The sequence below is a fragment of the Vulpes vulpes genome, chromosome 10 (genome assembly GCF_048418805.1).
Source record: "Vulpes vulpes isolate BD-2025 chromosome 10, VulVul3, whole genome shotgun sequence".
Taxonomy (NCBI): Eukaryota; Metazoa; Chordata; class Mammalia; order Carnivora; family Canidae; genus Vulpes; species Vulpes vulpes.
The window spans coordinates 25,833,302-25,846,852 of record NC_132789.1 but is presented as its reverse complement, the minus strand read 5'-3'; the positions used below and the strand labels follow the sequence as shown (position 1 = coordinate 25,846,852).

The following is a 13,551-nucleotide window of genomic DNA, read 5'->3' as shown; positions in this document are numbered from 1 at the left end:
GCCCTCAGTACAAACACTTATTTTCTTACTGATGCAAGGCTGCACCTTGAAAATGCTATGCTAAGTGAAAGAAGTCATACACAAAAGACCACATGAGACATGATGCCACTTAAATGAAATGTCCAGAATTGGCCAATCCTTAGAGACAGAAGGCAGATCGGTGGTGGTCAGGGGCAGTGGGGAGGAGGAGTTTGGCAGTGACTGTTAATGGGCACCAGAGTTCCTTTCAGGGTGTACTTACCACGATTTGGACCCTGAACAGAGGTGGTGGTGTTTGCACAACACCAGGAACGTACTAAATGCCAGTGAAGTGTTCACATTAGAATAGTTCATTTTATGTTACGTGAACTATCCTTCAATTAAACAAGATTTTTTTATCCTCAGTTTCATACCTCTAATTTTGGAGCTGATAATAGTAACCAGGTTTTTTTTTTTTTTTTTCCTATTTGAAGGTAAAATAGGTATCTATTAGTCCAAGTGAGAATTTAAGGGGAGAGGCAGCAACAGACACACCTATGGCTACCAGAAAAAGTCTGCTCGGATCCACTTCTACATATTCTTGGATAAAGGAGCATAGCAAGGGGCCACTAGCTGCTTCATCTGATATATGTATGATTCCTGAAACCTAGAGGCTGAGAAGCCATTTGTCTGCAGGATGGGTGTCACTTCCAGCCAAGGTCCCTGTGGGTTCTGAGTGGACTGGAGATACAGGTCTGAATCCTGGGTGACTCCAGCACTGTGAGCCAGCTCTGACCTTGCTGGATATTGGTCTCCTCTTGGGAATTGTGCTTTCTCATTAAAAGAAAAAGAAAGTTAAAATGTATCTCAGAAAACTTGCTAGGATTTGATAGCCTTTCTGGGTTAAGAAATGGAGCCTAGGGCTCCTGGGTGGCTCAGTTGGTTGAATGTCTGCCTTTGGCTCAGGTCATGATGCAGGAGTCCCAGGGATCAAGCTTAACATTGGGCTTTGTGCTCAGCAGGAAGCCTTGCTCCCCCTCTCCCTTGCCGCTCCCCCAGCTTTTGCTTTCTTCTCTCTCCCAAATAAAGAAAGGAAAGGAAAGGAAAGGAAAGGAAAGGAAAGGAAAGGAAAGGAAAGGAAAGGAAAAAAAGAAAAGAAATAAAAGACAGGACAAAGAAATGGAGCCTAGCAAGTAAAAAGTGCTGTAAGTTACAGATCACAGCCTGTTAGCTTATACTCAGAGCCACCTGCACTGGATGGGGGTGGGGGAGGAGCACTATAATTAAAAATAGCAACTAAAAAATGGCCCATGGGAATTTCCTCACACCAGATCCCTTGGCCTCTTTTAGGCTTATCTTCCATCCACACTGTTCTGACCAAGAACATACCATAGCTTTAGGAAATACTCGTCACTCCAGTTATGCTTAAATTAAGTACAAATGCTCAGGAAGTTGACAGATCTGTCTACTTAGAATACAAAGTCACCCCAGGAACTCAAGAAGAACCATCATTTGAAAAAGCAAGCCACCATGAAAAACCCTTGCCCCTGTGGGTAACAGCATAAGCCTCATCTCTGACCTCGGTCAGGTTCTTTGTCCATGACTATCTTGTAGAAATAGAAACCATAGATGAAGGTCCGCCAGACTTCACCAGATGCGTGTGTGATGAGTTGCTCTTCCAGCATTTTCTAGAAGGAGAGACATTGAAACTCTGAAATTCCTGTGGAGGGACATCTTAGAGGTGCAGTCCTTAGTTCACTAGAGTCAAGGAAGTGATGGGAACATTGAGAAGACCCCATCAGTCAATGACTGCTCTACAATGTTATTCCTGATGTAAATTATATTACACAATGTAAATGCATATTACAGGGTCATCAATTATTTCAAACATATGGCAAAGTATAAAGAATATCCAGGTATACCACTATGCAAATTCAACAAACTTAACGTTTTGCTATACTGACTTCAGATCTTTTTATTAAAAAAAAAAAAAAAAAAAAGTATCCTGTGGACTCTTCCATGCCCCATTCCTCTTCCTCTCTCACCAGAAATAAATGGTTAGTGTGATATTATTCTCAAGCATGTTTTTAAAATTTTATTATACACACACATACTGATAAAGAATAGGAAGTATTTTTGTGAGATTTTAAATTTTAAATAAAGGGTGTAATACAATTATCATTTTGTACACTGGATTTTCAGTGAACATCATGCTTTGAACATTTGTCCATGTTGATATGTGTACCTCCAGCTCATTCATTTTAACTGCTGTAAAAGCATTCCATTGTGTGAACAAGGAAATCTGATTCACAGGGAGATGGGAGTATAAGTAATAGGGCAAAGGCCATGCAAAACTGTCTACTGAGACCCTCAAAGAGAGAACAGAGGATCCCATGCTTATCCAAATTAGTTACTGGTTTTACATTTCAGGGATGACAAACCAGCTGTCAGCAAATGGTACTGATTTCCAGTGGGGGCCTCTGGACCGGATGGTGTAAACCACATCAGTCAACTTGATCTTTCCTATTCTTCTCTCCAGTTTAATTCCAGTTCTGAACAGTGTCACTAAATTCAGCAAGTGTTTGCTAAGTGCCGACCATGTGCCAAACAGTATGGTGATATGGAAATGGGATAATAAGAGGTAGCCTAGTCTTCAAGGAGCCCAGTCAAGGTGGGAGACAAATGCAATGAGATAAGCAGAATTGTCCTTCCATTGTGCTAAGCGTGGTCTCACCTGCATGATGTCGATAGCCATTGCCTGGGTCTGGACACCCTCCACGTTATTCACCAGCCAGTGCACCACCTCTGCACTGATGAAGCAGCATGGTGAGAGGCCCTTCTGTTCTGAGAGCAGCTGGACCCCTGTCCTGAATGCAATGTGGCAGGCAGGGAGCAGGGTAAGTGTGCACAGTGGCAACAAGCAGAAAGAGAACATGAAAAAGAAGGGACTCCCACTAAAGCATTTAATCTCTGAAGTAAGGCTCTGCATGGTACAATTTCTCTACCCTATTTCTAAACCCACAGAAACCTGCAAGACAGGACAAAGGAAGGTGTTATAGGGGGAAAAGGAGAAGAGGAAGGAAGAAAGATCTGACACTTAAGAGAATTACCTATAGTTGTTGAGCATTATACTAGATAATTTACGTAATTATTTCATTTGATCCTTACATCAAACCTATGACTTGGCCACAAGTATTCCATTTTACAAACAAGGTAACAGAGGCTCAGAGAGGGCAAGTAACTTATACAGGGTCTCACAGTTGGTGAGCAATACAGCCAGGTATGAATCCACCAAATCATACTACCTGAGCATCCCTGTGACTCAGGGCTATGAGATCCTCCCGCCCTTGTACTCCCGCTCATGACAAACCACTTACGAGGGGTGCTTCATGGCTTCCAGGATCTCTGTCAAGGTGGAGGATGAGGTTAAAGAGCTTGCTGCCAGCTGCTGAGAGCTGTAAACAGAGTGTTCAGTCAGCAAAGCAAGGGGGGACACGCATGATCAAGAGCATGAACCTTAGGAACTACCATTTTTAGTTCTTACACAGCTAGAGGCCAAGGATGCCATTGATACTGAATGTGTTTAAGCAAATGCTAGACAGCTACATCCTATGGATATCTAACATGGGGTTTCCTACTTCCAAAAGCATACACATTAAGATAAAAAAAAGAATCAAAGTGATTTTGTATCCAAACTTGGACACATCTTAATAAGCATCTCCCCTTCTAATAACGCCTCAACCACTTTATATAAGTATTTCTGCTTTTACTAACATTTCAACAACTTCCAAGAGATCTCTCTGGACTGCTCTGGTGTTACCCGCAAGGCCTTCCCCACCATTTAACCTCACCAGAAAACGCTAGGTAATCTGAGTAAAAGCACCAGAGACAGAATTCCAGTATCATCACTTACCAGCTGGGGGATGATACTGTTTCTATCCTTCAGGGTTGTTGCGATAAATGTGTATAAAATACCAAGAGAAGGGCTGATACCCACAAAGTCCCAAATGGTAAACAGTACTGAACATAATAATAGCAACCTTTTGAAACTCAGAGAAGGGGATCCCTGGGTGGCTCAGCGGTTTAGTGCCTGCCTTTGGCCCAGGGCATGATCCTGGAGTCCCGGGATCGAGTCCTGCATCGGGCTCCTGGCATGGAGCCTGCTTCTCCCTCCTCCTGTGTCTCTGCCTCTCTCTCTTTCTTTCTTTCTCTCTCTCTCATAAATAAATAAATAAATAAATAAATAAATAAATAAATAAACAAATAAATAAATAAATCTTAAAAAAAAAAAGAAAGAAAGAAAGAAAAAGAAACTCAGAGAAGCTAAAGTAACAAGTGATGGTTAAAGACCTTAGAAGTGTCAGGATCTGGATTTGAATCTAGGTGTGTCTGTTTCCAGAGTCCAGACCTTTCTACCACCTGTTGCCTGAGTTCTTCTTCAGTGGTCTGACAATACCTTTAAACATGTGTAACACTCAGCAGCTGAGCCCAGATCACTAGGCATGGGATACTCATAGTCACCCAATACACTAAATCTGGGGCTTTATTCTAGAAGCTCCTCACGTCCATAAAACCTCTCTCTTTCCTCAGTTTCAGGCTCCTCTTCTTATTTGGAGGGTCCAGGACTCAGTGGAGCATTTCAGAATCTCAGGTTTAAAAAGGCCTGTGAGGGATCCCTGGGTGGCGCAGTGGTTTGGCGCCTGCCTTTGGCCCAGGGCGCGATCCTGGAGACCCAGGATCAAATCCCACGTCGGGCTCCCGGTGCATGGAGCCCGCTTCTCCCTCTGCCTGTGTCTCTGCCTCTCTCTCTCTCTGTATGACTATCATAAATAAATAAAAATTAAAAAAATAAATAAATAAAAAGGCCTGTGAAAATCTCCCACAAAGTGAACTTCCTTCTAATGCTTGAGTCCCTGCTACAAGAGTCTGGACAAGAGGCTGTCTCGTCTGTGTAAACATCTTTGATGGCAGAGAACTTAGCTCCTCTATGCAGCCCATTTCCCTGAGGCAGTTCTTTATCACAAAATGGGACCTGTTCTTTGTAATTTTCGTCATTGGTCCTGATTTGTGTCATTTTGGTTTTCTCATCTCCAGCCTAAGAATCCTCAGTTCCCCTTTTCTTCCAAAAGCAGAACACTACCTGCTGTTCAATGAGGAAGCAGAGAAATGCACTCCCTCCCTGCGCACTTGGCAGCCCCTCCAAACTCCTCCATGTGCAGAGCTGAAAAATCAGCTGGGCTTGATAGGGATATAGGTCTGGGGGGACAGAAGAGTCTAGAGAAGTCTAGGCAGCTTGCTGCCTCTGAAGTGATCATCATCCCTACTGGCCAGGGTGAGTGAGGTGCACTGCACCAGATGCAGGAAAACTGGTACCGACCAAGTGACAGGGCACTGAGTGACCGCTGACAGGGGCCTGCCAGGTGAGCTGTCGCAGGGGCCCTTCTGCTCTCAGATGAAGGACGCCAAAGTCAAATCTGAGACCATTTAACCAAGGACTTCCTAAGTCAGTAGTACAGTGAGGCAACCAGAACAAAGTAGGCACCGTATTATAAGGCTAACATAGCTGGGAAGGAAATCAAAAAGAAGTTTTTCAGATTTGACAAATTACATTAAGAGCTGGGGCTCTGGGACACCTGGGTGGCTCAGTCAGTTAAGCGTCTGCCTTCAGCTCAGGTCATGATCCCGGGGTCCTGGGGTCATGCCCCATGTTTCAGGGCTCCCAGTTCAGCATGGAGACTGCTTCTTCCTCTTCCTCTGCTTTTCCCCTTTGCTTGTGCTCTCTCTTTCATTTTCTCTCACAAATGAATAAATAAAATCTTAAAAGAAAAAAAAAAAAACAACCTGGGGCTCTTTCTCAAGTAACTGAGGTCCAAGCAGATTCTTTTCCCTCTGGATACTTAAGAATAGGAAAAGAACAGCCATATTCGAGCACAACCAGCAACTTATCTGCTTTTCATTTCCTCAAGTGGCAGATATTGACTGCCTGCAATGATGTACCAGGCATCACGCCAGGTGCCATAATAAACGGGACAGACTGGGTCCAGGCCCCCTTCCCATAGCCCACTCCTGTACGATGCCTGACACTTTTCTGTGTCTCTGTGGGCACCTTTTAGCTGTTTGGTAAGGAAGGCAGGGCATAGATCCTTAGCCCCCATTAAACAGGTGCTGGTAAGACCTGACTGGCCTGGGCTTCTAGGCAGAACTCATGGCTGAGTCAGAACTTGGGCCCAGGACTCTGGACTCCCCAGGCTCCATAGCCTTTGAGGCCAGACCATCCCCACTGCCAGAAGTATGAGTTTGGGCATTCTGAATCTCACCTGCTATCACTGGAGTTTGCAGAGGGGAAGCTCTGTTCCCCTGAGTTCTGGTTGTTCCCAAAGGCCTGGCTGTTGCCTCTGTCCACAGACTGGCCTGTGCTTACCCCTAAACTGGTGATGTCTAACACCGGGGTGGCCGTCTGGTCCACAGACACCTGTAGAAAATTTGAAAATGAACAAAGCAACAAAATTCTTTAAGGCTATTTACATATGTGGTCCTTCCCATACCTCTTTCCTTCCCAGTCCCCAGTGGTCCCTGGTAGAAGAGCTAAAGGAGTCCAGCCCAGTCTCGTGCAGAGTGCCTTCCATCAGAGCAATGGGAATTCCTGAACCCCACACCAAGGCTGACAGGAATCCATCGTTCACAGTGAATCCCCAGAACCAAAGAAATGCCTCCAGCCCCTGACTCAAACCACAGATATACACTAAAGAAGAATCTCCACTGAAACAGTAAGGAAGTCAGAAGCATGAGACTGAGAAGTGGGAGAGAGAGAACACAATTAGAGACAAATGGATGAATATTCCAGCTAGTGCCCTCCCTTACCATGGTTCACCCTTTTCCGTCCCAATCCTGCTTTCCCATGTCTGTCAGCGGGATAATCAACCTTCTAAGCGCCCAGGCTCAATCTCAGGGGCATCTAATAGCTCCCTTCCTTCTCCAGCTTTATCTCTAAAGAGAGGCCTAGTCCTGTGACCTTGTCCCTGCTGACTCACATGTATCTCTTAAGTCATGCCTGTTCTACCAGGGGAAGGTTCTAACAGTCTCCTAATCAACTTCCTCAACTGTAGTAGCCTCTCCCCTGGAGACCCCACCTGCCAGCCACCTCCATTTTCTTCCTCCTAAAAGACAGTTCTAATCCCATCACTCCATGACTCTGAAATCTTTCAGGTCTCCCCATGAGCTACCAAACTCACAGGGCCCTGTGGATCCAGCACAAACAGCCCTGACCTGTGATGGCCCTGCATGCTTGCTACTCATCCACATATATATTTCTAGCCAAATCAAACCCCGTGTTTTTAATCCTGTGTGTTCTGCTGACCTGAGGTGCCCTTCCCTACAAGCACAGGCTAAAAATCTATCAGTCTTGATGGCCATTTCAAATGCTGCTCCCTCAGTAAAATGTTTTCTGACTCACTCCACTCTGGATCCCAAAGAAGAACCATCTCTCTCTCCGCCCCCCCCCCCTCCCCCTCTCCTTTGGATCTTTATAACCCTCTTCTGGCAGCTGCCAAATTCTGCTTCATGTAATGGTTTTATATTGGTCTCATTCCTTTTAAACATCTTTGAGCATGGGAGTATGACCTATTTGCTTAGAAGGGCTGTACCCCATGGCAGATATCTGGAGAGAATAGCAAGCCTTCCAGAGCACTCCAGGAAAAATCTGACTCCTAGTCCCTCTTATATGGGGTTCTTGAATACTTCAGAATGGAGCTTTCTATAACCAAATATTTTGTTGGATGTTGTAAAAATCACTCCTTCTAAAATGGGGTTTCTCAGCCTTGGCACCATTGCCATTAGGGGCCAGATCAGTCTTTTGAGGGACGGAGCTGTGCCTTTTAAGATGTTGAGCAGCATCCCTGGCTTTCACCTACTAGATGCCAGTAACACCAGCCCCCATCACCACTCCCCATTCCCAGCTGTGACAATTAAAAATATCTCCAAATACAATCATATGTGCCCTGGGAGACAAAGTTGCCTCCAGTTCTAAAAGAACCATTCCCGTACATCAGGCTCAATGATTTGCAATAAAAGGACCACACAGACTTTGCTAGCACCATAAATACACAGAGAAGTACATTAAGAAGTAGCTTGCAATCACTAATCACCATCTGCCCCTAACTAGCAAGACTTAGAAACAGGTACTACAAATTAAATGAAGAAGCTAACTGTGTGTGGGGGGGGGGGGGCGGGGGGGGGGCTAGATCCAGCTCTAGGTGCCACCTTCCAGACTCCTGTAGTGGGTTAACTCTCATCTATGGCACCTGAGATCTGCTCCACCACCCTAAGCTGCCAGAAACGTATATGGTTCCTACAGCTTTATTTTAGCAGGTATGTGGTTAAGGAGTTATCCTCTAAATCAGAAATCGGCAAACATTTTTGGTAAAGGAGCAGAGGGTAATTATTTTAGGCTTTATGGGCTAGATGGCCCTGTTGAAACCACTCCACTCAGCATGAAGAACAGAGTAGCAGACAATGGAAATGAATGGGCGTGGCCCTGTTGCAGTGAGAATTATCTACAAAAGTAGATGGTAGGTCAGATTTGCCCCATAGTTTCCTGATCCCCTGCTTTGTATCATACAATGTCCATCTCTCAAGAGACTGCTTAGATCTTAATACCACGAAAAGGTTATGTTTCTCCCTAGCAAATGGTTTGTCTTTATCTTATGACCACCTTGAATCCTAGAATAGAGGTTTCCCACTTTTCTTTGGCTCCCAGATATTTTGGGACTGAATTTAGCACAAAACTCTAGATGCTTTATAAGACCTCAGATGATGTTCTATCTTATGTTTTTCTTTTCCTGAATTTCCCCATTTAGTCACGTTTTATTCTGGACGTTGCATTTGCTTCCATAATCCACCTGAAGTAACTTTTTGGAATAAATAGGAGGACAAAGAAAGCTGGATGGACAGAAGAGCAGTCTTTGAGCAGAGGCCTAGAAAAGGCAAGTGGAGGGAGGTGATGCTGTTGGGTACAACTCCATTTTTTTTGTTGTTAAATTGTTTTAAAGTAATTTCTACACCTAAAGTGGGGCTCAAACTCACAACCCTGAGATCAAGAGATTCACATTCCATTGACTAAGCGAGCCAGAGGTCCTGGAGGCAACTCCATTTTAAGAACCTTGTCCAATGGGACACCTGGGTGGCTCAGCGATTGAGCATCTGCTTTGGCTCAGGTCATGATCCCAGGGTCCTGGGATCAAGTCCTGTATCAGGCTCCTCACAGGGAGCCTGCTTCTCCCTCTGCCTATGTCTTTGCCTCTCTCTGTGTCTTTCATGACAAATACATAAAATATTTTTTTTAAAAAAAGAACCTGTCCAAAACTCTCCCTACAGAGGTGGACACCCCTGCCTTCAAGAGTTGCAGTTGAATCTCTCCCTCCTCTTTTGAGTAGGCTACCGTTAGGGATTTGCTTCCAAAGAACAGAGTATAGAAAGGGATAGTAACTTCATAATGAAGACAGCTGGTAAATATTACACTACCAACTGATGAGGTGACCAGCAAAGTTTTGTGGATCCCATGTACCCCCTAGTATGATGTGATGAGAAGCATGCTTCACCACTGAGGTATTCTTGTCAAAAATCCCTAACTCCACCATGAGAAAAACACCAAACCAACCCAGATTCAGAGGCATTCTGCAGGATATCTAGCCAGGGCTCCTCAAGACTCTCTAAAGTCATTAAAAAACAAGGAAAGACAGAAATTGTCACAGACCAGAGGACACTAGGGAGACATGAAAATGAAATGCAACTTGGTGCCCTGGACTGGATCTTGGAACAGAAAAAGGACATTAATAGAAAAACTGGTGAAACCAAATAAAGTCTGGTATTTAGTTAATTAAACAACCAAGCCCTCAACAGTAACACCAACCCTGTCTCCTTCCTCTTTCCCACATGCTCAAAGCCACGGGAGATAAGGGAGAGAGCCCCTCGAGGGATGCCTTAGAGGTTAGCACCATCCACAACAGGCACCCCCAAGGACCCTCCACAACTCATGTGCCTGTCAGCCCCACTGCCTTTACACTGGAGTACTGGCAGCCACCAGGAAGCTGCCAAGTCTGCCAGTCCAACCCTACCAATGTAACTTGAGGGTGGTAGACATAACATGTTGCTTTGTCTTACCTGGAGACAAAATGGGCTAAGTGGCATTCCTGGTTTCCCCTCACCTGGCTCCGTTAGGGCATTTAGAGGCATCATAAAGGGACTGGTGACAGAATTTCATATTCAGAGAGCTTGGGAATAACTCTCAGCTCCATAACCAGGTTTTCCAAGGTTTATATTATCAGGGAAGGATGTAACATCTTTCCAAATCAAACCTCTTCCCACTGGCCCTCATGAAGCTTACCATCTGGGAGTGGGAAGGAAAAACAGACATGAGACAAGGAATGTCCATATTAGGACAGCTCTAGGCCCAGGAGAAGCTCGAGATGTGCGATCTCAATTGAACCACATTTTCTCCACAGTACAGCCTCCCTCTTCCATATGTCCATCCCAACCCCTGATTCTCAATGGTTATTTATATTTTCATATCTCAGCACCACTCTAAAAAAGGGAAGAGGTTATCAATAGACATATAATAAGATAAAATAAATAAATGAGAAAATCCAGGGAACAAGGATAGAAAAAGTGAAAAAAAGAGTAAACAAGGGTAGGAAAAAATGTGAAATTCAGAGTCTCAGTAAGTACTGTGCTGATATGGTTTTAAATATCTAGATCTTAAAATCTTTAAAAAAAAAAAAAAAAGGGATCCCTGGGTGGTGCAGCAGTTTAGCGCCTGCCTTTGGCCCAGGGTGCGATCCTGGAGACCCAGGATCGAATCCCATGTCGGGCTCCCGGTGCATGGAGCCTCCTTCTCCCTCTGCCTATGTCTCTGCCTCTCTCACTCTCTCTCTCTCTGTGTGTGTGTGACTATCATAAATAAATAAAAATTAAAAAAAAAAAAAAAAAAAGGGCAGCCCGGGGGGCTCAGTAGTTTAGCGTTGCCTTCAGCCCAGGGCCTGATCCTGGAGACCTGGGATCGAGTCCCACATCAGGCTCCCTGCATGGAGCCTGTTTCTCCCTCTGCCTGTGTCTGTCTCTCTCTCTGTCTCTCATGAATAAATAAATAAAATCTTTAAAAATAAATAAAAAATGTCTAGACCTGTTCCAAGCAATACAATAGCTACTAGCTATATGCGGCTATTCAAATAGAAATTAATTAAAATAAAATGTATGGACACCTGGGTGGCTCAGCAGCTGAGCATCTGCCTTTGGCCCAGGGCATGATCCTGGAGTCTGGGATTGAGTCCCACATCGGGCTCCCTGTATGGAGCCTGCTTCTCCCTCTGCCTAGGTCTCTCCATCCCTCTCATGAATAAATAAATAAAATCTTCTTTAAAAATTTTTTAAAAAATAAAGTGTAAAATTCAGGTCCTCAGTTGCACCAGCCTCTTATTAAATGCTCACTAGCCAGGTGTGACTAGCCATCTGTGTTGGATAGCACACATACAGAGCATTTCCATCACCGCAACAAGTTCTACTGGACAACACTCTTCTAGAGCAAAGGTGGCAAACAAAAGTATGAAGAGGGACTGGTAGATATATATTGGCACAGCTGACTAAGTATTTAAAAAAAAAAAAAAAAAAAGGAAAGGCCACAGGCTGCTCCAAGGTCATGTGATTATCGCTGGGAAGGAAGCAAGGCCCAGTTTCTAGCTTATTTTACAATATAAGACAGAAAACCAGTTTCTGTATGAAACTTCCTGATTTATAAATATTTCCAATCACTTCAAAAATTAAAAATGCATAGCAAGGCTGAACATGTTTTCAGGAGCTGGGAATGAAATGAATGTCCTGCAGGTAAAACTGTGCTCTTGGCAAAAGTCTTGCACATAGATTTCTGATAACAACCTGACTGAGGGTGGATGGTTTAGGTTAGAGCAATGGTTGATTAAGATGACCCTAGGTTTCTCTGGGGGGAAATGAGCCCTGGGGGACAGGAGTCTTTTGTTTACTCATGTCTCCAAAGACAGAAAACAGATCAAAGGGTAAAAAGCCCACACTGACTCTGATTTCCCAGGGTTCCTGTGAGCATGCTGAAAACTGCAACCCTAACAACCGTGGCTTCAAAGTGCATTCTGCAAAAGCCTAGGGGCCTGTGGTAGCATCTCTGAGGCCATCGCACTCTACACCTGCTGGGGGCTTGCAGCCTTCTCCAATCTCCCACATAATTAATGGTTCTATGTTTGTTGGGTTATAGTTCAGGGTCTGGTGTAAATTATCCATTGGGGGGACGCCTGGGTGGCTTATGGTGAGCTTCTGCCTTTGGCTTAGGGCGTGATCTGGGGTCTGGGGATCGAGTCTTGCATCGGGCTCCCTGTGAGGAGCCTGCTTCTCCCTTTGCTTATGTCTCTGCCTCTCTTTCTTTCTCATGAATGAATAAATAAAATGTTAAAAAAATTATCCATTAGGAAAGAAAGGGTTCCTTTTTTTTTTGTTCCATTGTTTAAATAAACATTTTTGTGTCTATCTCCCCATCAGTATGCCTAAAGCAGTAACTAATGAAGTCCTCCCAAGTGCCAGCCTAGGTGCTGAAGAATCAATACGCAGCTGCCCTGTGGGAGCTCATGGGCTTACAGTCTCATGAAAGCACTAATCAAATCCCAGTCATACAAACACAAAAGTAGAACTGGGAGAAGAGCTGAAAGGAGGGGCGCTGGAACTCTGTGAGTCTAAGATGTAGGATTTGACTAGATGACTAAGTTAACCAGGCACGGGAACAATGTGTGCCAAGGCACTGCAGCAGGAAACCTGGTGCCTATAGCAGTGTGCAGAAAAGCTCCTGTCACTGGGGTCCAAGAGTGAAGAAGAGAATGATAGAAGATGAGACTAGAAGAGGAGGGCGGGCCTTGATGACACAGGATTCTAGTCCATCATAAGGATTTTGGCCTTTATCCTAAAGGAAAGAAAGCCACTTGTTATGGACTGAATGGATGCCCCTAAAATTCATATGTTGAAGCCCTAGTCACCAAGTGATTATATTTGGAGGTGGGGGCCTTTGAGAACTGATCAGGTTTAGATGAGGCCATGAGGGTGAGGCCATGGGATTAATGTCTTTGTAAGAAGAGAGACCAGAGCTCCCTATGTCTGCCACCTGAGGACACAGAAGAGAGCCATCCGCAAGCCAGAAGAGGGCCCCTCATCAGGAACTCAATGTGCCAGCACCCTAATCTTGGACTTTTCAGCCTCTAGAACTGTAAGAAGTCAATGTCCTCATGAAGCCCCCAGTCTAGGGTGTTTTGTTTTGTTTTTTTTTTAAAGATTTTATTTATTTATTCATGACACACACACAGAGGCAGAGACACAGGCAGAGGGAGAAGCAGGCTCCATGCAGGGAGCCTGACGTGGCACTTGAATCCAGGTCTCCAGGATCAGGCCCTGGGCTGAAGGTGGCGCTAAACCGCTGAGCCACCCGGGCTGCCCTAGGGTGTTTTATTATAGCAGCCCAAGCTAATACACTGTGGAAAGGTGAACCTGGATGCAGGCTGCCAAAGGCCATTATGGAAGCAGAGATCATGA

At 44.7% G+C, this 13,551-nt stretch overlaps 1 protein-coding gene across 16 annotated transcripts in view; it reads right to left on the bottom strand.

Annotated features, from left to right (window-relative positions):
• Positions 1-13,551, bottom strand: part of DEPDC5 (DEP domain containing 5, GATOR1 subcomplex subunit) — a 124,971-nt gene that overhangs the window by 18,208 nt on the left and 93,212 nt on the right. For all 16 annotated transcript variants that reach the window (XM_025985885.2, XM_072723305.1, XM_072723304.1 and 13 more), the window contains 4 exons: positions 6,276-6,430; positions 3,336-3,413; positions 2,693-2,825; positions 1,538-1,646 (listed from right to left, as the gene is read on the bottom strand). In XM_025985885.2, the coding sequence (XP_025841670.2) occupies positions 1,538-1,646; positions 2,693-2,825; positions 3,336-3,413; positions 6,276-6,430 (475 nt within the window). The remainder of the gene's footprint in view (positions 1-1,537; positions 1,647-2,692; positions 2,826-3,335; positions 3,414-6,275; positions 6,431-13,551) is intronic.